Source organism: Nyctereutes procyonoides, unplaced genomic scaffold (genome assembly GCF_905146905.1).
Source record: "Nyctereutes procyonoides isolate TBG_1078 unplaced genomic scaffold, NYPRO_anot_genome, whole genome shotgun sequence".
NCBI classification, from domain to species: Eukaryota; Metazoa; Chordata; class Mammalia; order Carnivora; family Canidae; genus Nyctereutes; species Nyctereutes procyonoides.
In genome coordinates, this window is record NW_026575036.1 from 9,939,713 (window position 1) to 9,965,752 (window position 26,040).

At 40.0% G+C, this 26,040-nt stretch overlaps 1 protein-coding gene across 5 annotated transcripts in view; it reads right to left on the bottom strand.

Moving 5' to 3' along the window:
* KRAS (KRAS proto-oncogene, GTPase) overlaps positions 1-25,091 on the bottom strand; it is a 50,378-nt gene extending 25,287 nt beyond the window's left edge. For 2 of the 5 annotated variants that reach the window (XM_055318609.1, XM_055318605.1), the window contains exons 1-2: positions 13,976-14,109; positions 9,946-10,067 (exon numbers count right to left, since the gene is read on the bottom strand). In XM_055318609.1, coding sequence (XP_055174584.1) covers positions 9,946-10,056 — 111 coding nt within the window. In that variant the 5' untranslated portion in view covers positions 10,057-10,067; positions 13,976-14,109. Of the gene's footprint in view, positions 1-9,945; positions 10,068-13,975; positions 14,110-24,967 lie in introns of those variants that run through there. The other 3 variants (XM_055318608.1, XM_055318607.1, XM_055318606.1) reach the window with 3 other exon arrangements.
* Positions 25,092-26,040: the final 949 nt, after the last annotated feature.

The window sequence follows — 26,040 nt, forward strand, 5'->3', positions numbered from 1 at the left end:
TCAAAGGTTTGGCGCTGCCTTTGGCCCAGGGTGTGATCCTGGCGACCCGGGATCCAGTCCCACATCCAGCTCCGTGCATGGAGCCTGCTTCTCCCTCTGCCTGTGTCTCTGTGTCTCTCACAAATAAACAAATGAAATCTTTAAAAAAAAAAAAAAGTACACTGGTGGAATACAGAAAGGAGAGATCAACTTTGCTTATATGAGGCAAGAAACACAAGGGAGGATAGAGCCACTCCAGGCAACAAGGAGCAAAGGGAATGTATAAAAACATAAAGTATTACATTGAGTACATGGAACCAAAGCGTTCAATACAACTTTAACTGAGAGGGATTCTAGGTAAGTAGAAGAGAAATTGAACAATCAAGCAGAAGTCAGCTTATGGAGGGTCTTGTATGCCACGTTAAGGAATTTTGAACTTCATCTTACACTTAAATTAGTGGAAGATTTTTAAGTAGGAAGGAAAGATCACATTTACCAGATTCACTGTTAGCATCAGTATGAAAAATTATAGAAAGGGACCAGGTCGGAGGCTGGAAATTGAGTGAGCAAGCTATTATAAGAAATGATAGAACCTGAAGGCAGCAATAGCAGCAGATGGAGAACATTAGTTTTGAGAAATATTTAATGGGTAAAATTGGCAGAACTATCCTCATACATTGCTGGTAGGAATGTAAACATTGCAACCACTGTGGAAGAGTCTGACAGCTGCTCAAAAAGTTAAACATAAAGATACCACATGACTTAGCAATTCCACTTCTAGCTATATACCCAAGAGAACTGAAAATATATGTCCACACAAAAAAGTACACACAAATGTTTACAGCAACATTATTCACGATAGCCAAAAAGAGGAGACAATCTAAATGCCCATCAACTGACCAAGTATGGTATTATCCATACAACAGAATATTATTCAACCATAAAAAGGAATGAAATGTTGAACCATGTGATAATAAGGATGAATCTTGAAAACACTTCTTACATGACAGAAGCCCAGACACAAAAGATACATATTGTATGATACTAATTATATGAAATATTCACAGGAAAGTCCACAAAGACAGAAAGGAAATTAACCGTTGCCCGGTGCTGGCAGGAGAAGGGACTAAGGCTTGGGGCTTCTTTTTGAGGTGACAAAAGTGTTATGGCTGTATAACTTCATGAATATACTAAAAACCACTGAACTGTGTATTTTAAAAGAATGAATTGTATGCTGTATGAATTATATCTCAATTTTTTTTAATGGCAGCTTACTGCCTGGGCATAAGAACAGAAGGGGAAGAGTTGAGGAAAAGATGAGTTCAATCTGGGCAAATTCCCTATGTTTACAGGTTGTTCTGGTGGCCATGACCCAGAGGCAGCTTGATATACAGATCTGATGCTAGGACAGAAAACTAGGCTAGAGATATATACCCAAATCTTCAGTCTATGGGCACCACAGAACTTCACTTACTTGTGGTGTGAGTGCGGGCAAACTACTTGTCTCCTGTACTCTAAGCTCTAAACCACTGTTCCTTCAGCAGTAAAAAGTAGGTAAATAGTATCATACAAGACTCTGTATACAGGCTAGTATTAAAGACTATAAAAATTCTTTATAAAATGAGAAGTGCTATAAAAAGTTAACTGTATCATGTCATATATTACACTGCACATGCTATTATAGGCCAAAAAGGTTAGGGGGCAGGCCACTGGCTACTATGAACCATATGACAACAGTAGTATTCTGTCTTTATAGGATCACTGAACATCTACACTTGGACTTTTTGCAAAACTGGTCACTAAATATCAAAATAAATACAATGGCACTGGGCAAGCTCCAGGGAAGGAGAGCTAAAACCCTGAAGATTACAAAGGATCTGTTTTGATTAGGCAGAAAGGGTGTTAAAAGAGCTTGTTCTCATGACAGAAGTTTTGATTAAGCCATTCATGAAAAGTAAACAAAAATTTCTTTACTATATTAAGTATACTTTAAATTATGAGAATGATGAATCTTTGCCTAAGACTGGAGAGAATAAAATGTGTACTGCTTCCAAGAGATAAAACTGGTTTAAAAATCTGAATAAACTCAAGGAAAACTTGCATAACAGATTTTGAAAATAAAGATATAATAAGCATACATCTGTAACCTATTGAAGTCATGTGGCATCCTGCCATAAATTATCACTTGATGCCAAGGTCAGAATGTGAGGCAGGATTGAGCATGGATCCAATTTTAATAATTACAGATGCCAATATAATTTTCATGCTTTGTATTATCTCTCTCAGCTCTTCTTTAATTGGCCTAATACCAATTTCTTTATCCAAGATATCTCAGCCTTGTCCAATTTGTAGAGGCTTTAAAAAGGGAGAAGCAAATATTAACAAATCCGGTAGTTAATGTCAGTGACTCTTCTCTCTCAAAAATGAATACATTTCTCTCTCAAAAAAAGTATATGCTCATTTTTGAAAACCAACTACTACAGAGAATGAGTCTGACTAAACTACCATAGTTTATGTACATATTCACAGTTTTTATATAAATAGAATCACATTCTACACAATGTACTGTGATGCAGCTTAACTTACAAAATGAGTATTTTTCAAAGTTAGTACATATAGATCTACTGCATCTTCTTGACAATTGTATAATATAACTTGTATAGATATATAATTTACGCATTCCCTATTGGTAGCTGTGCGAATTATTTCCATTTTTAAAAATCATTAACCAAAAAAAAAAAAAAATCATTAACAACACTATTAGAAACATTCCTATATATTATACATCTTAAACATTTACCCAATTGAATTCTTGGGATAAATTCCTAGAAGTGATATTACTTGGTCAAAGAACATGCATACATATTACAAAACTGACCTCCAGAAAGTTTATAAGAACATAACACTCTCACTACCTCATAAAGAGTACACTTGCCTACACACCCTTCCCAACACCCCTATGATTATAATCTTAGCCAGTATCAAAGAAAAAAACATTATTTATTGTTTTGAACTTGTATTTCTATATTATGGAACTATCTTTTTATATATGTCATTCAGTTATTTATTTTTGATGGATAAGTTGGTTATATCCTTAGCCTCTTTTTTATTTCATCGGAATGTTTGCTTTTTTCTAATTTATATATGAGCTTCCTGATAGATGATGCAAATACTTTTCCCAAGTTTCCTTGTATTTTTGTTAAAGATGTCTTAATTTTCATGTACCCAAACAGCTCAATCTTTTCCTAAATGTTTTCCTAAGCGGTTTAAGAATATTTTGAAAATGGAAAGGATCCCTTCTTTCATCAGTGGGGAAAAAGGAATAATCCCAATTCCACAAATATAGAAACTAACCTAATGTTAATTCACTCAATCTGTATTACTTAAAATAACACTGCAAGAACCAGGACTGAAGACTGATAATCATTTTATTTCAACAGCTGTCTGATATTTAACAATAAAATGTATACAGACTAGAACCAGGGGTCTCCCACAGGAGAATAAGATAATGGAGGAGGGTGAGGAAGAATGAACTCATTTTTAAATAAAATACGTTTCTCAGTCTGTCCGTTGAAAAGGGTCTAGAAGCAGTGACAGCTCAGCAGCAAGAAACATATATGACACCTAGGTCTCTCTTTTTTTTTTTTTTTTAAGCACTCACCACACCCCCTAAATCAACCAGATGCCCCTCTAACATCTGGGTCTTAATTTCTAAATATCATTCCCCACTAAAATGAATTAGGACTCTTTGGACAAATGGCTGAATCCAAGGCAAAGCACAACATGAACCTGGAACACACTGTGCCAGAAAAGAATCTGGTGGAGATATGTCAAAAGGATACAGAGGCCAACTTGAAAGGGATTCACTGGCCATATCAAAAACAAAATTGAGATCAAAACTCAAAAATTACAGTAATAGGCTTGAATACAATGACTAAAAAAAGAATCCATGTGTCCAAGAGAAAAAAACAAATAAGGACAGAGAAAAGAGAAAAAGCCCTTATTTATGGTAATTGTCAACTAACAAATGTAGAAGTAATGACGGGGTTATAAGATGACCTACCATTCTGCAACCACTATTGTAGTAATTTTTTTAATTTTTTTTATTTATTTATGATAGTCACAGAGAGAGAGAGAGAGAGAGAGAGAGAGAGAGAGAGAGAGAGGCAGGCAGAAACACAGGCAGAGGGAGAAGCAGGCTCCATGCACCGGGAGCCCGACGTGGGATTCGATCCCGGGTCTCCAGGATCGCGCCCTGGGCCAAAGGCAGGTGCTAAACCGCTGCGCCACCCAGGGATCCCCTATTGTAGTAATTTATTATGGCAAGAGTTTTCAGTTGGTGCTACATCCCATTGAGTATAAGTACATTGGAGAATAGGATAAGTTACAGTCTCAAAGCATCTCCCCACAAGATATGTACTAAAGATAAAGAAGAAACCTTTACATAAAGAGAGAAAACTGACAGACATCACCTTAACCAAATAATAGACGTAACCTGTTTAAGGGTAACAGGTATTCACAAGTACTACTTTTCACTACTTTTCCATTGGCTGGAAATTTTCAAAATAAGGAGATGAAAAATTATCTAACATAAGCACTGTATCCCTACTTAATCCTCTCAAATATTTATTTTTACTACCCATTTCTACTAATTTTATTAAGATTATCACTGGGTGGCTCAGCAGTTTGGCGCCTGCCTTTGGCCCAGGGCATGGTCCCGGAGTCCTGGGATCGGGTCCCACATCGGGCTCCCTGCATGGAGCCTGCTTCTCCCTCTGTCTGTGTCTCTGCCTCTCTGTCTCTCATGAATAAATAAATAAAATTTTAAAAAAAGCATAAAACAAAAATATAACTGTTCCATAAACCTAGACGCTCTTTGACAATATGGTTAAAGGAGATGCAAGAAATCTAATGCCTTACTAAAGCATATAGCCTCTAAATTATATTAAATAGAATTAGGATCATTGTCTAGAAGGACTGCTCTTCAAAATACAGCTGAGGCCAGTATACTTCATGAATGCAGTGTGATCTGGTCCCTTTGTTCCTCAACATATCTCCAGCCCCCAAAAAGCCTGCATGGTACACAGTGAGCACTGAATAATTACTATGAAGGAATTAGTTGCATTGTTAAAACTGGAATCTTAAGAGATGCCAAATTATGAAAACATTTTTTTCCTTTCACTTATTTTCATTGCCAACTTTCATTTCTATGTTTGTAAAGCTTTGTATTTATAAAAATCCAAGTTAGAATAAAACATGTCTGATAATTTTTAATATTCAGGTCTAAATAAGCAGTTATAATTAAGTAAATACTTATTCATAAATTGACCCAAATACAGGGCCTGAATTTTGTGTTACTTTATTCTAAGAATCAGGTGTTCACAACTATTCTACAATACTATATATATAAAAAAAACTACACAACGTGAACTTTTACAATTTGCCACTTTCCAATAGGCCCTTTCCTCACACCCCATGTAGCACAGCACATCCCTAGCTCTGAACTCTAGCTTTGCTCCTTTGCGCATATAGAGAAATTCAAAGTGTCACTTTTTATCCCCTAGGCAAGGTAACCCAATCAGGGTTAACTCCAGAACCACCCCTTTTCTCCTTCCCTGCCACATTTCCCTTCTTAGTTAAAAATATTCACCTACATATTTAATTAGGTCTAATTAGTCCACAAAGTAATCTTAATATTAGCAAAGAATAAAACTGACTTTAGATTTTTTAAAAATTAAGTATATAAAATAGGACTTTTAAATAAAACTTACATATTTATAAAACTGATTATATCCACAGTTTAAATAGGAAATTTACTCAAACCTGGTATTTCATTGTTATTTATTACAAAACCATATAAATTGACCAGTAGAGGGCACTCACTTGAAAGGGGGGGGAAGAGCTGGCCAAAGCCTTGAAGAGAAATCCATTTACAAAATTACTGTGTACCTTATTTTTAAAACAATGTTTTAATAGAATGTTAGAATAAGTTAATGTATTATTAGTTTAGAAAAAGTAAGGTTTAAATCTGTGCTATGTTAGAGTATCTATCATTAAGCTTATTCAAAGACTTGAAATTGACAGAGATGTTTAAAGCTTTATCACATAGGAGGGTCTCAATCCCAGCACTACTGACATTTGAGGTCAGCTAATTTGTTGTGGGAGCTGTCCTGTGCACTGTAGGAAGTTTAACAACATCCCTGCCTCCCCCTCTAGATCACAGATGCCAATAGCATCCCCCTTCTCAAGTTGTGACAACCAAAAATACCTCTATATATTGCCAAATGTCCCCTGGCAAGCAAAGTCACCCACCCCTCATTGATAACTACCAATGGTAGTTGATACCATTGGTAACTACCAATATGTAATGTATAAAACCAGAAAAATAACAGCTTACAACATTATACAATTCTTTTCTCACACCACTCTTCAATACTGGTTTAATATTACAAATGTTCTCTCTATAACACCTTATTCAGCAAGTAAAATAAATTCCGTAATTAAGACAAAAAGTAAAAAAACAGAGGAACTGATAAATCTTGAATAAATACTCCATAGCTCAGAGAGATAAAGATCAATCCAATCATGGATCCATCATCTTACTGAGTAGGAAACTTTCATCGAAGAAGGGCACAGTACTTAGACTGAATTAAGTGTCACATTAACAGAAGCATGCAAATGTCAATGAATTGGAACCTAAAAAAAAATACTTTTATATCTATAGATATCTATATATATAAATATAACTGTATCTATTTTTACTAGTATATTATATCCAACAGATACACAATATATTTGCTCATCGATCAAATGATCATTCTGATCTCCATGTCTATAACTATTTGGTATTTTTTTTTAAACAAAGTTTTCTCCTTCTACTAAATTTTACCATGGAAAATACATCTCAGAGAATGTCTTTTAATAACAAGCGATCTCTAAACTGTAAAAGCATATATTATTTCTAGCCTGGTATTGCACCTGGAGATTGCTTTGACTTTTTAATATTCTTGTACCACTAACAATGTACTACATTATTTCTGGAACTCTTTGGTGAACTTTACAAAAGATAAGGTAAAATGTTTCAGAAGCTGATTATCATGTGCACAGCCTCAAATATAAACATGCTCTATCTATACACCACACTTAATTTTGTAACATAAGTTCAAATTTTGGTATATGAATAAATCTGAATCAGCCTCCAATATTAAATATCTTCCTAGCTTAAAGATCAATTTTTCATTTTTAAAGTTATATACAAGGGTACAGTGGAAATCCCACTTAACTTGGTCTCAGAAAACTCATAATTCCACTATTTACTAAGTATTCTCAGGCAAGTTACAACCTCTCAGAGACTACTGTTATCTATAAAATGAAAGAAATAATGACCACCTTCCTTATCTTTCTCCTGGTATCTCTGTAAATTCTAAACACTAGGAAAAGATATTACTTAATTTTTTAAAAAATTTCTTTCCATTTGTTTTAGTGCAGGAAAACTGATGAGAATTCCAAATGTGCAATCTATGTCCTCTCATTTTTATCTGACCTACATTACTCACCAATCAAAACCTAAGAGCAGTAGTGATATCCCCAAATCTCCTTTTTAACTTTTTATAAAAACATCAAGTCAGCATCTTTGCTTAACTACTGTTTATTAAAATAAGCTACTAAATTATCTTGTCTTTCTTGTAGTTGGACTACACCAAGAATTTAATGTGTCAGTTCCCTGAGACTCACTGTAATTTGGGAGACAAGAAACAATCTCTGATAGCTTTTCCCAGATGGCTAAACTAGTGAGGGAGTGTCAAGGTTTCAAAGTTCACAGGTAATCAATGCTTCCCAGAGTCAAGTCTTCTAGTCTGGCAGAAATTACAATCAGAGTTACAGGTTTGAATTTATAAATGTTCCACTTTTGTTCAAAATAAAGGATTAACTTTTGGCTTTTAGATCTATATTGTACTTTAACAATTCTAACAAGAAAGGCTTCCTAGGGATCCCTGGGTGGCGCAGCGGTTTGGCGCCTGCCTTTGGCCCAGGGCGCGATCCTGGAGACCCAGGATCGAGTCCCACGTCGGGCTTCCGGTGCATGGAGCCTGCTTCTCCCTCTGCCTGTGTCTCTGCCTCTCTCTCTCTCTGTGACTATCATAAATAAATAAAAATTTAAAAAAAAATTATTAAAAAAAAAATAAAAATATTTAAAAAAAAAAAAAAGAAAGGCTTCCTAACATGTTTTATCACACTATCAGTATATAGGAAATAGAGTGTAATGGTATCCCTAGGCCTTTCAGAGAAGATGGAGAGCACTTCTGCTAAAATCACCTTTCAAAATCCCAGGAAAACTTCCGTGTTTAGCCTGAATTCTATTAAAATTTCCTTTTAAGTCTGATTTAAATGGAGTATATGCCATATAACCTCGGTTTTAGAATTGGGTAAACTATTTAATCCTCCTCAAAGAAAAAAAGAAAAAGAAAAACCACCATACAGCACTGAACTGATCTGTCAAGAGGAAATATAGAAGACTATTATCCAGGTGGTCCACTTCAGTTAGTCTTCTCCTTTACTCATGCCAAATAAAAGCAGGCTAGGTTTAAATCAAATCTTTGCAAATAAGTATTCTCTCTTTTTTTCCCTGCAATACCAAAAATATTTGACACTTCCTTATGAAGTCATCTAATCAATCCTCAAAGTCCTAGCTGCACAAACATCTTGCCAAGGCCACCAATGCCCTCAGAATCTACCTCAGTGCAGTCAAAATGTTTTTGAAGACATTATATGTCTGTTTCTTGGCAGGGCACCTTAACCTGTTCTAGATTCCACGGTAAGAAACTCAGAGAAAGTTCTGGAAAATTTTTCAGAGCGGATTTAAAAATTGCTATGATCTGCAGATCCAGAATAAAAGCTAAGGGATAATAAAAATCTTTACCTGGGGTAAAGAAGTCTAAGAAATAATCTAACAACATAAGTCTCTTTCAAAGATGAGGTGATATATTTATTTCCATCTCCACTGATGTTATAGTTAACATGAATATTCAGATTATGTAGAAAATATGCTTATAATTACATACTGGAAGTGAGTTAACAAGGACAGTGATGTGACACCCCCTCTTACAGGTCTTTAGGATTAAATAAATCCTTATCTGCTTTGAGATAATTTGAGTTTAGAGCTGCCAGAAGGCAGTAGGAAATATGTGACCCCTCAAGGTCTCTTGCAGGCCTTTACTCTTTTATTTTCCTGTTGGCCTTTACTTTGGCAATTTTTCATGAAGTTTAAAAAGTTTAAAAATTATTCATTAATCAATTCTAACATTTCTTTTAGTAAGTTAAGAGAGGGCTGCAAAGCAAAGGTAAGGACTGGTAGTGGTACCCTTATATACTACCAGATATAGATACAATAAAAATATACAAATAATGAGATTTTAAAATGTATCAGGTGGCTGTGGGTTCTCCACCACTTCAGTGTGAAGAGAAAACGGGAAAATGCTACTAATTAAGTAGTTTTTTAAAAACCAACCACCAAATGATTACATTCTACCTGTATAATTCAACTATATCTTTTTTTAACTATATCTTTTAAACATGACATTAAAATAGAAAACAAAAAACCACCCCATAAAAATAACAGTCACTTTTTTAAAAAAATAACTGTTAGGTAAGCTGTAAATTCACATTTATACCCTCTTACAAAACTGTGAAATACACTGACAATCAAAAAACACATATTAACATAGAACGAATGTTATATATCTTAATATTCTCTAGAGAGCAGAAGAGCTCTCCAGATCTCTGGTTGTATATATAACTTCAGAATAAAGCCAATGGAACCCAAGTACATTTCAGAAAATTCAGTAAAATCATTTGCAGTATAATTGCCTTGTAATGAGTAGTCACAAAAAATGATCAGAGAAATCTATTTTTTGTGCCAAAAAAATGGGCCTGCACAAATCAATATAATATTAAAACAAAATTTACCTCTATTGTAGGATCATATTCATCCACAAAGTGATTCTGAATTAGCTGTATCGTCAAGGCACTCTTGCCTACGCCACCAGCTCCAACTACCACAAGTTTATATTCAGTCATTTTCAGCAGGCCTTATAATAAAAATAATGAAAATGTAACTCGGTTAGAACATGTGGTTAATATAAATTAGAACATGAGGTTAGTATAACCCACTCTATCAATACCTTTTAACACAAATTTACCTTTATATAAAAAATCATTTTAAAATGCTTCAGAAAATTCAGTGACAAAAACTTCAGTTGACCACAGATGAGTATTATAATGAATTGCATTTTGTTAACAAACTCCCCCAACAACATTTGAGAAAAATGCATTCAGAGTACAAAGTTCTTTTATCTTATATTCAGGTTGTTCTATCTAAACAGCCAGTCTGCTGTTCTGTAGCAGTTAATGGCTCTCAAAGGAACATGCCATGACTTCACTCAGTACAAGTGTCTATACCCTGTGGACACACCCACACAAAACTTGTTGACAGCTACCTCTACAGTATTCCTAGTCGACTCTGGCCCCTAAGAGTTACAAGTGGATATGCTGAGTGTCTCTGTCGGAGCCAACAGCTATAGAAACCTTTTTAAAAAGCATCATCACGGTAGTTCTCCTGGAGTTATTAGCAAGAGTCAGATGAGGGAGTGAAGGGAACACTGTCAAAATAAAGCTGGACAGTATAGTGGGGAAATAAAAATTGAGACACCAAAGCAGATCTGATAACATTTCGGTCTATAACACATCCGCTAGGGAAAGTAACAGTGTATAAAAACTGAGAACTTAAAAATTTTTGAACTATTCATATTCAGTATGATTTCATCGTGTCACAATATATAATCCTACATTAGCGCTGAGAAAAGCACTTTGCACCAGAAAAATATAATTACATAAAATTCAAAAATAAGCACTGCTTTTAATGAGACAAACTTTAAAATCTGTAAGTGACTACTTCTCAGTGACTTTTACTCTCTGCTTCTTGTACGTAGTCTCTCAACAGTTGTCATAAATACTGGCAACTTGTAAGATTGACAACTCAAGAGAGGAAATATTTCTTAATCAGCTGTTTCAAACTTTTTGAAATAAAGTACATTTATTTAATTTACCTCCTTTCCCCCTATAACTACATATTATTAAAAATAAGGAACGAATTACAGAAAGAATGGCAGTATATTCACAATAATTTATTACAGGATAAGTCATTCTCAATTAACGAATGTGCAGATATAAACACTATAGAAGTAGAATCCTAGTCACTGAAGACCAAGAATTATCCAAATAGGCAGTACCCCACCCCCAAAGGAAAGGTAGTATGATTTTCCAAATGATAACATATTAACCGTTACCTCCTTAAGCTTTTTCGGTCTTCTCACAAAGAACAGTCAGGCTAGACAACTGTTATATTACAGCTCCGTGGCCTATTCTGTGCCACCTAGCCTTATGTGCTAGGCCATCATGGGAGCCTGTACAAGCATGTATCTTATCCTATTCACTCCCACTTTTTATTCCAAATACAGGCCATAGGAAATGGGGAACAATGAGAAGAATCACACCAAAATGTACGCTACCTCTCTGCCTATCCTTCCCACTCAACAACTTGGATAGCCTAGAACAGTAGTTAATCAAACTGTTATCCAAGAGAATCCAGTAGCATTACTAAAACTTTTGGGGGTCCAAGAGGTCAAAACCACTAATAGTAACAATACTATTACTACCACAATGTTATTTACCCTTTCCACTCTTTGCACAAGTGCAGAGTTTTCCAGGCGTGATCACAATACAGTGAACACAGAACCAGATATACAGATGTCTTCTATTAAGCAATATAGTTAAAGAAATTAGCAAAATGTGAAACAATGCCACTATTCTGTTTTGAAAAACCGTTTTCATAAAAATGCTATTATGTTACCAAGTAACAGGCTTATTATTTCTATTTTTAAATGAATTAACCAATTTTTTAAATTCTCAGTTTTAATTTGTATTAGGGTACGTATCGACACACCCCATATGGGGGATCTTCAATAATTTTCAAGAGTATAAGGTGTCCTTTCAACTAAAAAGTTTGATAGCCTAGGAGATACTGTGGACAGATGCCAGACTAGAGCTTCACTGTGTGAATTCTGAGACACTCACACCTTCTGGTGTCTACCTGTTTATGCAGCCGTTGTTTCTGGGGAAGAAAAAAAAAAAATCCCTGTATTGGATTTTAGAAACCAAATAATATTTAAATCCACTAGACAGAACTGGGTTCCCACGGAGTCTTACTGAAGATCATAGCCCAGAAAGAGCCCCCCTCACCCACAGCTACAGAGGGGTAAAGTGGGACTAGAACCCAGTGTTTTGTTACAGGAAAAAGAAAGTCACTTGAATCATAAAACTGAATTATCCTCTCATCTACAGTCTCTTAAAATCAAGTATGGCTGTGGATGCCTAGAGTCTCAAAGTAAACAGTATTGATATCAACCGTATTTGATGTCTATAGTCTATCATATGGTCGAGTCAGCATTTTGGACCTTAGTCACCTAAGAGTGACATCACTCATATGGTTGATTCTGAGATGATGATTAGGAACAGAATTTTTCCCTTTGTGATTTCTATGTAAATGATTTTTTCCCCACTACAAATATAACATGTATATTGTATAAAAATCAGAAAGTACCTTTCTGCTTTAACTCTTATTTTGATAAATGCCAAGACTTAAGAAGGTAGCTTAGGACTTCTGCTAGAGCATACACATGCCTAAGAGTATTTCAGGCAGTTGGCTGGAAGACTGCTACAATTAACTCCTCTTTGCAAGTCAGTTTAAAAAAAAAAAAAAAAAAGCAAAACAAAAAATGTGTGTGAGTGCTATTTAGTAGTACTTCTTGGGATGGGGGGTCAAATTTGTGAGGACAAAGGTAATATACAAGAGATACGGGAAAGGACAAGAACAGGCAAATTAAACTTTAGGATTTTAGCTATTGCTGCCTACACTCAACTAGCAAGGAAAAAGCCCTGTTTCTGCTCTGCGGGTTTTGTGTGTGTGTGTGTGTGTGTGTGTGTGTGTGTGTGTGTTTTAACTTGACAAAGCAAAACAGACCTTCTGGGATTAACTTTTTCCTTTTCACGAAGTCACGGGCTTTACGTTGCAGGGTGTTGGCCACCTGTTCTTCCACCACCATCTCTACCTCCACCTCCTCCTTTGTGGCCACAGCAATGTCACAGCCCATACATGGGGGAGGGGAGCAGTCAGGAACTCGGCTGCAGATGCATTTTTTTTTTTTTTCTCCCAAACACAATAACCACCAACAGTGGTCTCCTCAGCACTTTCCTCGGCTCTTCCGAAACGTGACCTTCTCCTATTACTCCCATACCCACCCTGTACTCTGAAAAGGACCACTGTCCGTCCGGTCTGCGCTCGAGGGAGAAGTTTATGCCTCCGTCCTAGAGATGCTAGATGCAGCAGAGGAGGAGGCAGTAACCGAGGCAGCCGACGGCTGGGAAGGGAGGAAGAGGTGCGGGAGCGAAGGGAGGGGGGGGGAGAGAGGGAGAGAGAGGGAGAGAGGGAGCGGACGAGGGGGAGGGGGAGGGGGAGGGGAGCCTGGCGAGCATCGGGAGTAACCTCCACCGCACCCGGCCGCCCCGAGGGGCAGCCCGCCCAGCCCGCGAGTTTCTCCGCGCCCGGCCGCCTCCGGCCGCGGCTCTCGGGGAGGAGGAAGGAAGGGGTTCCCCGTCCAGGAAGCAGCCCCAGCGGCGGCCGCCTCCAGCCTCACCCTCCTCAGCCCCGCACCGCCCATTCCTCATTCCCCGCGTCGCCGCGTCCCCGCGCCTCCCCCTGCAGACGCCCCCGCCCCGCCCGCCCGCCCGCCCGCGGGGGCTCCGCGCCCGCGCCCCCTCCCCGCCCCGCCCCGCCCCTCCGGGGACCCCTAATTCATTCACTCGCCGCCGGCCCCGCCCGGCGCCGGCGAGGAGGGTCGGGACCGGGGCAGGGGCCCAGGAGGGGTGGTCCGCGCCGTACCTCTCTCCCGCACCTGGGAGCCGCCGAGCCTCTGGCCCCCGCCGCCGCCTTCAGTGCCCGCGCCGCGCTAGCTCCCAGTCCGAAATGGCGGGGGCCGGGAGTACTGGCCGGGCAGCCGCCACCGCCGCCGCCGCCGCCGCCACCGCCGCCGCCGCCGCCGCCGCCGCCGCTGTGCCTCCGCCGCCGCGGCCGCCGCCTAGGGAAATCGAGCTCCGAGCTCACCGATGAGTTCGGGGCCTGGCGGCCGCAGAGGGCAGAGCCATCGATGCGCGCGGCGCTCGATTCCTCGCCAGACCGGCGTGCGGGGCGGGAGCGGCTGAGGGCGGTGTGGGAAGAGGGAAGAGAGGGAGCCTGCGAGCGCCGCCGGGGGCGGGGGCGGGGGGGGAGGGGGAGCCGGGCCGGCGGAGCCACGGGGGTCTGGGCGGCACCCACGCGGCGGGCGGCGGGCTGCACGCACCGGGAGCCCGCGGGGAGCGACCCCGCCGCGCGCCCTCCGGGTGCACGCGGAGAAGCCGCGAGGAGGCCGCCGCCCCCGGCGCCCGCTGCACTCGGGCCCGTTCAGCGACCGCGGGTCAGCGCGAGTAAATAGACATGCGGGGAGCGAGCAAATGTGGGAGGCGACTCCGGGCACTCAGGGACCCTGACCTCCGGGGGCAGCTCCCCGCCGCCGCTCGCCTGGGGGTTCACCAGCCTCCGCACCTGGGGGGGGGCGGGGGCGGCTACAGCTTCCCGGCCCCAAGCCCGAGCGGGCGTGAGTGACACCGGCTTTCCCGGGGAGGAGGTCTGTTGCTTCTCTGTTGTTGTCTTCATGGATGTTTCCAAGTCATCACAGGTCGCTCTAGGCAGCGACCTCGAAGGTGCCAACCCCCGTGACGGCACCAACAAGACAAACTGTTCAAGTAGAAGAGCCCCCGTGATAGTTTAGACCTGGGGAGAATCACTCAGACGTTCAGCAGAAGACCCGAGATTAATCGGTTGACGTTCAGGGCGTTAACACGTTCGACAACGGAGCCATTAAAACTGCTGCCGTATCCCAGAGTCTGAGAAACTACCTAGAAAGGTAGATTGTTGGGGTGGGTTTTAAAGGACCGAGGCCCGGGGGATCCCTGGGGAGCTCAGGGGTTTAGCAGCTGCCTTTTGGCCCAGGGCGTGATCCTGGGGTCCCGGGATCGAGTCCCGCGTCGGGCTCCCTGCACGGAGCCTGCTCTCCCTCTGCCTGTGTCTCTGCCTCTCTCTCTCTCTCTCTCTCTCTCTCTCTCTCTCTCTCTCTCTCTCTCTCCCTCTCATGAATAAATAAATAAAATCTTAAAAAAAATAAAGAGCGAGGCCTGGCCGACCAGCGTCTGTACCTAATAGGACCACCTATCTGAATCTCTACTTGCAGTTCTCTCTCTCTCTCTCTCTCATCCACACCGTAAAACACGACATAACGATTGTCCTTCAATCTCAGCTATTACCTCACTTAACATAGGCCTTACACCAACTGTCACCCTTTTCTACCTCCCCCTTATGTGGGCTGTTACCTGCAAGGCTTACTCTGGTCTTTTTCTCCTAGCACCTAGTACCAGGTGGAAAAGACAGAAATGAGGAAGTAGAAGACAGGGAAGGGAAAAAAATGTGTCTACGCTATGTCAGGTCGTTGCTAAAAGTTTTGCACAGGGACACCTGGGTGGCTCAGCCGTTGGGCACCTGCTCAGGTCATGATCCCGGGGTCCAGCATTGGGCTTCGAGGACTCTGCTTCTCCCTCTGCTTATGTCTCTGCCTCTCTCTCTCTCTCTCTCTCTCTCTCAGTCTATAGCTTTCATGAATAAATAAATAAATCTTTAAAAAGTTTTGCACAAATCATCTTATTTAATCATTGCAACAACCTCATAAGGAGGAATATTTTTCACTATTTTACAGAAGAGGAAACAAATTTAGAGAGGCTAAGAATTGGGCCCAAGTTCACTCAGCTGAAATGAAGTGTCTGTGTCAGTTCACGTTTCACTTCTCTGGTCTCAGCTCTAGAGGCTCCCATCCTGCTCAAGTGGCTCCCCATTCCACTTGACTGAAAAGCAAAAATCTCCAGGTCCTACTGCCTTAGGTTATGTAACACCCTTCACCCCTCTCCTCTTTGACCTCTATCCTACTACCCCGTTCCTCACTTGCACGTGCGGGGTGGGGTGCGTGTACACACACACACACACACACACACACACACACACACACACACACTGGTTCCTGGCTGTTCCTTGAAAATGCCAGGCAGGCTTTTCGTGGAGGAATTTGCACTTGCTGCCTCTAACAGAACACATGTCCACTACGTATCCACAAATCTTCCTGACACTTACTTAAAAATTTTTATTTAAACGTCTCCTTCCAGTGAGTTCTTCCCAAAAGACCATCTTTGATATTGCGGCTCTCCCTCCTCCTCCAAAATCCTCTCTCCCTGCTTTATTATTTTTTTTTCCAAATCACTTACCATTTTCAAATATACTGTACAATTTGTTTATTGTGTTTTATTGTCTTTCTCCCACCAGAATACTAAGCACCGGGAGGGCAGGGATTTTTGTCTATTACTTACCGCTGTATTTCCAGTGTCTATGACACAATAGGCACTTGATAAATATTTATGGAATGTTAAATGAATGAAGTTATGTACCCTCTTTCTGAACTCTATGATTCTAAATCCTTACTTAGAATGCCTTAAACTGACTGTAATCTGTTTTCACTTTCTTTCAAAATCTGCCTTTAAACTCACCCAGGTCGCCTTCTGATAAACCACACCCTGCGGAGTCAAGGAAAGTATCCGCACTTAATGAACACAATGAGTTTTGGTAAAATGAGTGAATTTGCACTTACTTGCATGTTGCTCTGTAGTCGCTCTTAAATATAAATTATAGATTTATTTTGTCCAACTCTAAGTACATGATAAGCTCTTGTTTTCCTTGACAGCTGCTAATACAATGTTCTCCCTGTAGTTGGTGCTCCATAAATCTTAAAAGGACTATAATAAAGAGGAGGGGAAAGCGTTATATAGCACTTTTATGCTGATGGTGAAAATTCTGGCATTAGCAGAAACCTAATCCATCTCCATGGTCTCAATTATCATTCCCAGAGCAAACCTGCATCCCACTCTCTTTTCTGCACACCCTCTACTCCAGTTTTACCTCACACACTTTCTCTCCTTCCTTTTCACTCCTACAGCAATGTATGCGTATGCTCTGCCAAGCTTTTCCACCCTTCAGTCCTGAGTGCTTCCTCAGAAGCCAACATTCTCTTTCTTTCCTTGATACCAGGCTCACAGCAGTGAGTCTCAAAGGGAAGCAGCTTGCATACTTATGAAAATGCAAGTTCCTCGGTCTCCCACCCAAAGATCCCATTCAGTTGGGGCAAGGTGATCTAGAAATCTTCATTTTTAACAAATCATGTGATCATAAACTGGTGGTTAGCCGTCTGCACACTCAGAAACTCTGATCTTGACACGTTGCTCTTGGCATCTACACTGCCTACTGTCTTCTGGGATTTTCTTCCTTAAGCTTGGTGGCTGCGTTGAATAGTCTCCATGGCTCTCCTTTTCTCTGCTCTCCCCAAGGTCAAGCACCAAGACCTATACTGTGATCATGATGAGAAAAGAGAGAAGGAATACCAAAAAGTATAAATTTGGGGATTCAGAGTTGCTCTAAGATATAACTGAGGTTTTTACCCTCTACTGTTACACTCTTCTGGGAAGGCAGCCACATACGCACGTGCCCTTGTGAACATCCTTTTGATCTTGCTTTATGAAGATCATACTGACCTATCCTTCACAAGATACCCTTTTCTGCAGATATAATGAAAGCCAAAACAACAGGAATTCCTTTGTGCTAGCTGGGTTCTTATGAGATACAAACTGCCAGGACGTGTTCAGAGCACTACAAATACTGAGGGTTTATTTTAAGGAAATAAGGAAACTTTAGAAAAACATATCAGCAGCCAAAACTATTGTTGATTCCAGAAATCAACTGCAGTTCTTATGATTCCACAACAGGCTCTAGTGCCTTGCTCATTCCCTCATTGACAAGCATCTATTGCCCATGCTCTAGTAATTTTGTCATTCTAAATCAGCATCTCTCCGCTTCTTTCTCATATACAGTCCCAACTTCTACTGCTATGTCTGCTTCTAGTGACTACTGTCTGTGACTTACACTTAAAACATCCCAAGAGAGAGGATCTAAGTGTATCTGTCATTCACTATTCAGTAAGAAGGGCTTTTATGGAAGACAATTTTCCTGATGGGCCACCTGATTGGTTGTTGGTCTTCTTCATGCCCAGCTTAGAGACGATTGCCTTTATTTGAGGGCCAATCTTGAGACTAGACAGTGGTGGCCAGAATAGCAGGACACAGGGAGGAAAAATTAAGCAGAAAGAGTTACCTATGGGTACTTTCATGGACTCTTCAGTTTTCTCTGGAGAAATTTGTACCACTAAAGCACTATTTAATTCACCTCCTCAGTATATAATCTCCTCTGGACACTTATTTCATTAGGCTTTATATTCTCTTTCGCATATCTGTTTTCCCTGTTAGGTTAATTCCTCAAAGTCTCTGCCCCATTTAACTCTATATCCCATAGCTCTTAGCACATAGTGGGGCCTCTATAAATATTTGCTGAAGTGAATAAAATTATAACAAAACTCCAGCCTTGTATCTACATAGTCACTTCATTCTCATCTAGCCAAATTCCAAGGCCATTTCTAAATGAATATCCTGTCATCATCCTGGATGCCTGTCCAAAACCAAATTCTTCACTTTATTCCCCCAAACCAATTCCCTCTCCCGAAAGTTTTCCATCTTACCCGAATGGCGTCGTGACCCTTCAAAACACTTAGACTTGAAAACTTAAATTAATTTTTAACGCACTCCACATTCAAATTGGTTCGGTTCCCTTTAATTATACTTCCTAAGTATTTTCTCATATCTGTCTCTTCCACATTCCTTCCTTCATGCCTATATTTCTGGAACAACGTCCTCATGATTTCCCTACCTCTTGGCTTTCTTCTTTTCAATTCAGGCCATATGCTGTTGCCAAATTCATCTTCCTTACACATGTCTTTCATCATCATCAAACATTTACTCTGCACCTACTCCATACAGGCTGCAGTCATTACAGATTATATAGTTTTAAAGTGCAAAGAGTTATAAGCTAAGTACCTAATGAGTACCTAAAGATAATGATAATTACCTTAGAAATTAGAGGGAGAAATGATCATTGGTCCCAGTAAAGCCTTCACTCAACCGAATCTTACTTACAAATCTTTAATAACACTTTATATCTGGCTGAATCGGGTCCAAATCCTTGATGCCCAGCTTTTGATCACATTCACGGTCTGGCACCATCCTGCCCTGCAACTTTGTCTTCCACTTTCCCAGAGCAGACACTCAGCTCTCAAGCACATCCCTACTCTATGCCACAAAACCAGGATGTTATTTTTGCTTTTCTTTTAACCTAGCATCTTTTTGCCTCTCCCTTTACTAAGAGTTTCCCTTTCAAGATCTAGAAGTCCTACCTCTGTTATGAAAGCTTTGCTAATTATGCCATCTCTTTTGATCTCTCTATTATTTCATTTGAGTTAATCATGTCTCCCCAAGCAAATTCTATAAAATCCCAGAGGCAAAAACCCTACCTTACGTGTATGAACCTCCCCCCACCAGCCATGTAAGCCTACTTCACTGCAATTACCCAATAACTGCATGAATACATATACTGTGCTTATCAGCAAGATAAACATGATGAAAGCAATGTTTAAGGATGACCAGGATGGCAGCTAAATGCATAAAAGATTGGAAGGAAAAAGACTGCAGGTAAGGCATTTTGTGAATGGTGTAACAGTACCTAGTGACAGTGCACTGGCTGAATTTACTAGTCCTGGGAGCTAGCACAAATTTGTTCATCTCTGCAAGCTTCTTGCTTAAGGATAGAGCCGTGACATAAAAGCTACCATTTGCTAAACTCCTCTTATAAGCAAGGTAAGTTTTATGCATAATTTTATTATTTTTTATGCATAATTTTAAACAAAGAACACATTGATCCCTTATCTGTCCACTTGTCCCCTTCTTCACTGCCACCACTGCTGTCCAAACCACCATCCATTGTCCCCATCCCAGGTGGACAGTCATCTCTAACAAGTCTCCTTGCTTCTACTCTTGTTCCTCTGTCATCCATTTTCCACGAAGCAGACAGATTTTCTTTTTTTTTCTTTTTTTTTTAAATTTTTTTTCAGACTGATTTTCAAAATGCAAACTGAATCACATGACTAGAACAAGCTCTTCAAAGACTTTTAATTGCACTCAAAAATAAAATTCAAATTTCTTCAAGCTATTTCATGACATTGTTTTTACTGGCTTCTGACCATACCATATAGGAGGACCCTTCTCCTCTCTGGGCTCCAGCTACACTAGCCACCTTTTTCTTCCAAACTCTTTGAGGTCTTGTCCTTGCAAGCTCCTGCCAGCAAGCCTCTTCCTGCCTTTCAGGTGTCAGCTTGAAACCACCACTTCAGTGAGAGATTCCCCAGCATCCACTCTACATCGTAGCTCCCCACCCTGTTCCCTCACTTTGACCCTTCAAATAATCACCCTTTAACACAATGGCCTGTCTCCTTCTTTTCCTTAGTGCTCATACCTGAAATTATCTCTGTTGTTTATTTGTTTGCTTGTCTCTTTCTCTGCTGAAATGTACATTTTATGAGCCAAGGACTACTGAATTTTCAGATTTTATGAGCCAGGGAGAGCTTAGCACATAGTAGTTACTTTAATAAAGATTTACTGATAAGTTGCTCTAGAGAAAATAATAGGACAAATAATCCACTCTAAGTAAGGTCTTTGCAAATCAATTTAAGTCTCTTGTTTTTATTTCTACCTACCTAATGCAATAGTACTTTACATAATGCTTGTTTTGTCTTTAAGGATATTCAGAGTCAGGGGGCACCTGGGTGGCTCAATTGGTTACTTGTCTAATTCTTGATTTGGGGTCACAATCTCAGGGTCTTGATATTGAGCCTCGCTTCCGGCTCCATGCTTGATGCAGAGTCTGCTTGAGATCCTCTATCTCCCTCACCCTCTGCCCTGCTCCTGCTTGTGCATGCCCACATACTCTTTCAAATAAACAAATAATTAAAAAAACAAACAAACAAAAAACAAATAATTTTTAAAAGTCAGATTATTATTTTTTAATTGCTCTCTTCTAGTTCTCCAAGGAGGAGCTCAGCTCATTGGACTACTATTAATTACAAACCTGAATTTCCTAGTTTCTGTCTTTTCTCCCTAATTACAGTTATTATAGTGTAACATTAGTTCTGGAGTCTAGGAGCATTAACCCTTTGGGACCAGGCTTCTAATTTAGTATCCACATGTCCTCAGCTAAAAGAAGCAAGTCACGTTTTTTTGCTCAATTCTAGTTTCTATGGAAGATTATTTGCCTTGTCAAATGTCCAGTGAAAGCTAAGATATAGGAGTTTGTGAATGTACCAAAAAGATAAGAGGACCAGTCACAGATGCTGAAAACTCAAAAGAACTTGGTTTTCATTAAAAGGGTGATTCTTCTTCTTTTTTTTTTTTTTTTTTTAAGATTTTACTTATTTATTCATGAGAGACACAGAGAGAGGGGCAGAGACATAGGCAGAGAGAGAAGCAGGCTCCTTACAGGGAGCCTTATGTGGGACTTGATTCACGCCCTGAGCCAAAGGCAGACACTCAACCACTGAGCCACCCAGGTGCCCCAAGGGTGATTATTAGTCTTATCAGGGGTCTTTGAATGTGTGGAGAGGATGTAAATGGAAATATAAATGATTATTTCACATTATTCTGAATTATTTTCATGAATAATTCTAGTGCATGCATAAAATAAGTCTATCCTAATGTGTGTACAAACCTCAACAACTCAAATATTACGGTTTGTTTCAGACCCTTAAGAAGTCTGTGTTAGTTTATCTGACAACTTAGTAACCATTCATTCATTCATGTATTCATTTAGCAAGTGTTTGCTGAGTACTTAATAAACCAGGTACTCTTTGGAGTACCTGATGCATTGATGCACAACACAAAAAACGTCTGCTCTCTTGTAAATCACATTCTAAAACAATGGTTCTCAGACTTGTTGATTTCAGAATCCTTTCACACACTTAAAAATTATGGAATTCTTGGGACACCTGGGTGGCTCAGCAGTTGAGTGTCTGCCTTTGGCTCAGGGCCTGACTCCGGATCGAGTTCCGCATCGGGCTCCTTGCATGGAGCCTGTTTCTCCTCCCTCTGCCCGTGTCTCTGCCTCTCTTTCTGTGTCTCTCATGAATAAATAAAAAAAAATCTTAAAAAAAATTATGGAGTTCCTTGTCTATTCATTTCAAATAACAGTAGTAAACTTATTGAATGTTAACATAAAAAAACATTTTTATGAAAATAGCCTATATCTTGAAAAATAATGAAAAGAATAGCACTATTTTAACATGTTTGCAAATCTCTGTAATGTCTTAATGGCTTAATACAAGAAGATAGGTTCTCCTATCTGCTCCTGTATTCTATCTATTTAGAATGAAACAGCCTCTAGAAAATTCCAACGTACACTCATAAGAGAAATGAAGATGAAGAAAGAAAATAATAGCTTGGTGTTATTATAAATATGTTTGACCTTACAGACCTCCTAAAAATGTCTTAGAACATTCAGAGGTGCCAGGACCACACTTTGAGAACTACTGTTCAAAAGAAATTTTGTTCAATTTTTTTGGTAGTAAAACAAGGCCAGATTTAGTAATTAGCTTTTTCCAATATTATTGTTTTATGTCTCAGAATAGGCTGAGTATCCATTGATAATAGTATTTGGAAGAAGTTATCACTAAGATAATATAAAAAGGTAAAACAGATGCCCCAAATAATGTACTTCCTTACAATAATTGAAAAATCTTTTTTTTAGGTCAGTTTTGTGTTCTTCAGGATTTTGAAGTACTTTACAGACATTACTTAATTGAATTTCCCAGAATGCCAAGGAAATGTTTCCAAATACAATTTTTGTGCATTTTGCAGGTGGTTTAACTGACACAATGGCAGGGCTTGTCCTGGCTTGAAGAAAAGCTGTAAGTAGAGACAAAGAATTACCATGTATTTATTATGATTATAAACACACTACAAATCTTCCTTAACTTATGATGGGGTTACATCTCCTAGTAACCCCATCATAAATTGAAAATATCTAAAGTCAAAAATGCAAAGAATACACCTAAGCTACCACATACCATAGCTTAGCTTAAACATGCTCAGAACCCTTACGTTAGCGTACACTTGGGCAAAATCATCTAACACAAAGCCTATTTTATAATTAGAGTGTTGAATATCTCATGTAATTTATGGAATACTGTACTGAAAGTGAAAAACTAGAAAGGTTGTACAGGTACAGAATGATTGTCAGTATACTGGTCGTTTACCCTCCTGACTGCATGGCTGACTGGGAGCTGTGGCTGCCACTACCCAGCACCACAGGAGAGGATCATAATGAGTATCACTAGCCTGGGAAAAGGTCCAAATTCAAAATTCAAAGTATGGCTTCTACTGAATGTGCATGGCCTTCTCACCACTAAAAGTAAAACATTATAAGTTGAACCATGGTAAATTGGGGAACGTCTGTATATATTCTCCAGATTATTTTAACTCATCAGCCTCATCAGAAGTATGGATAATGTTATAATCAAAGTTTCTACTCTCAATGTCTCAACAATACTTGATCTCTTTCTCTCCCTCCTTCCTTCCTTCCCTTTCTTAAAAAATTTTTTAAAAAGACTTTATTTATTATTCATGAGAGACACACAGAGAGGCAGAGACATAGGCAGAGGGAGAGGCAGGGCCCTCTGATGCTGGACTCTATCCCAGGACCCTGGGATGGCGCCCTGAGCCAAAGGCAGACACTCAACCACTGAGCAACCCAGGAGTCCCCTTTCTTTCCTTCCTTCCTTCCTTCCTTTTTTTTTTTTTTTTTTTAATAAAAACAACAAGGACAACAACAACAAAACCAAAACTATGAAACTTCTCAGACAGGGATCCCTGGGTGGCGCAGCGGTTTGGCGCCTGCCTTTGGCTCAGGGCGCGATCCTGGAGACCCGGGATCGAATCCCATATCGGGCTCCCGGTGCATGGAGCCTGCTTCTCCCTCTGCCTGTGTCTCTGCCTCTCTCTCTCTCTGTGTGTGTGAGTATCATAAATAAATAAATTTAAAAAAAAAATTAAAAAAAAAAGAAACTTCTCAGACACTAAATCTTAGCTTAGCTCCATAAAACACCTTGGTTTTCTTGAAGTCATCATTAGGTGACCTCAAACACTGATGTTCAGTTCAATCACAATAAAACCTCACCACTCCTTTGTTCAAAACCTCCAATAACTTCCCATTTCATTCAAAGGCAGAACTCTCAAAATGATCTATAAGGAGGTCATTCCTAATTTCCTCATTGTATATCCTCCTTCTTTTTTGTGTGTGTGTATGCTCCAATACAACTTTATTTATAAACATTGACCTTTTTTCATGTGACTTTCACATACCAGAAAATATTCTTTTGATTTTTTTCAACCACTTAAAAATGCAAAACCATTCTTAGCTCCTAGACAGTATGAAAACAAGTGGTGGGCCAGGCTGCAGGCTGTAGTTTGATGACTCCTGTCCCAGAGGGCAGATTTCCAGCAAGTTCCCTAAAGCGGATTTTCAACAAGCCCTACCAGTGCTGCACCACAGCAACTCCTCTGCTTTTCAGTGAGCCACACCTGCCCTCTCGCACAGGGTGTGGATCTCAGCCCAGGGTTGTGGGGTTTAGGGGACTGTAGAGTGTCCCTTCCTTGGGTGCTGTGTCTCAGCCCTAGAGGTAGCGGCTTCTCCTTATTATCTCCTATTCCCATTGTCTTTAAAGTTCTCATCACTTTCTACTAGCTATATTAATTTCTATTACTGCATAACAAAGTACCACAGATTGAGCATCTTAAGGCAATAAACATTTATTACCTCAGTTTCCATGGTCAAGAGTCTAGGCATAGCATAATGGGTCCCTTTCCCAGTGTCTTGAGACTGCAGTGAAGATGTCAGCCAGGGCGGTGATCTCATCTGGAGCTGGGGTCCTACTCCAAGCTCACTGGTTGTTGGCAGAATTTAGTTCTTGTGGTTGTGGTAGTGAGGTGCTCTGCTAAGCCTGCCATGACCCTCTCCACATCAGGGCAGTTTGCCTGAAGGCTAACAGGAGAGCACATCTGCAATTTCTGCTTCTTATGGCACACTTACCTTTAGGCACTCTTTTGTAATTTCCCTTTTAATTCAGTCAAGTGATTAGGGATCTTAATTACATCAGCTCCTCCTCCTCTTTTGATGTCACACCAGCCTCCTCTTGTTCCTTGGACAGACTGGCATACAGTCACCTCAGGGCTTCTGCACTTAGGGTTCCTCCTACCTGGAAGGCTCCTCTTCTCAGGTAACCACATGATTCACTCTCTCACTGCCTTCAGGTCTTTGCTGAAATGCCTCTTTCTCAATGAGGTCCCTGACCACCTTATTTAAAATTGCACCTTCCACTCCAGAACTCTCTTTCCTTTATGTGCTTTGCTTTTATCCTCAGATCACCATCTGTCACACGATATGTTTAACTTCTTTATTTGTTCACGGTCTGTCTTCTCCCCACTAGAAACTAAGCTATATGTGAGCTAAGATTGGTATCTGTTCTATTCACTGGTGAATCCCCATCACCAAAATACATAGTAGACAGTCAAAAAAATATTTGTTGAGTAAAAAATACAGAAATCCTAAAATAAATTTTGACATGTGTCAGAATGATGAGAATGTGGCCAACAAAGAAAATATGCCAAAATATAATTAATATGTACTTCCAAAAAACCATCCTGAAGTAAGCTATTACATCAACAAATAAGGACAAGTGGACAGTCTACTCCATTGTTTTTTCTGGTTTCAGAATTTTATACAGCTTGTATTTTTAAAAGTTAATGGTAGGGAACACCTGGGTGGTTGAGCATCTGCCTTTGGCTCAGGGCATGATCCTGGGGTCCTGGGATCGAGTCCTACATCAGGCT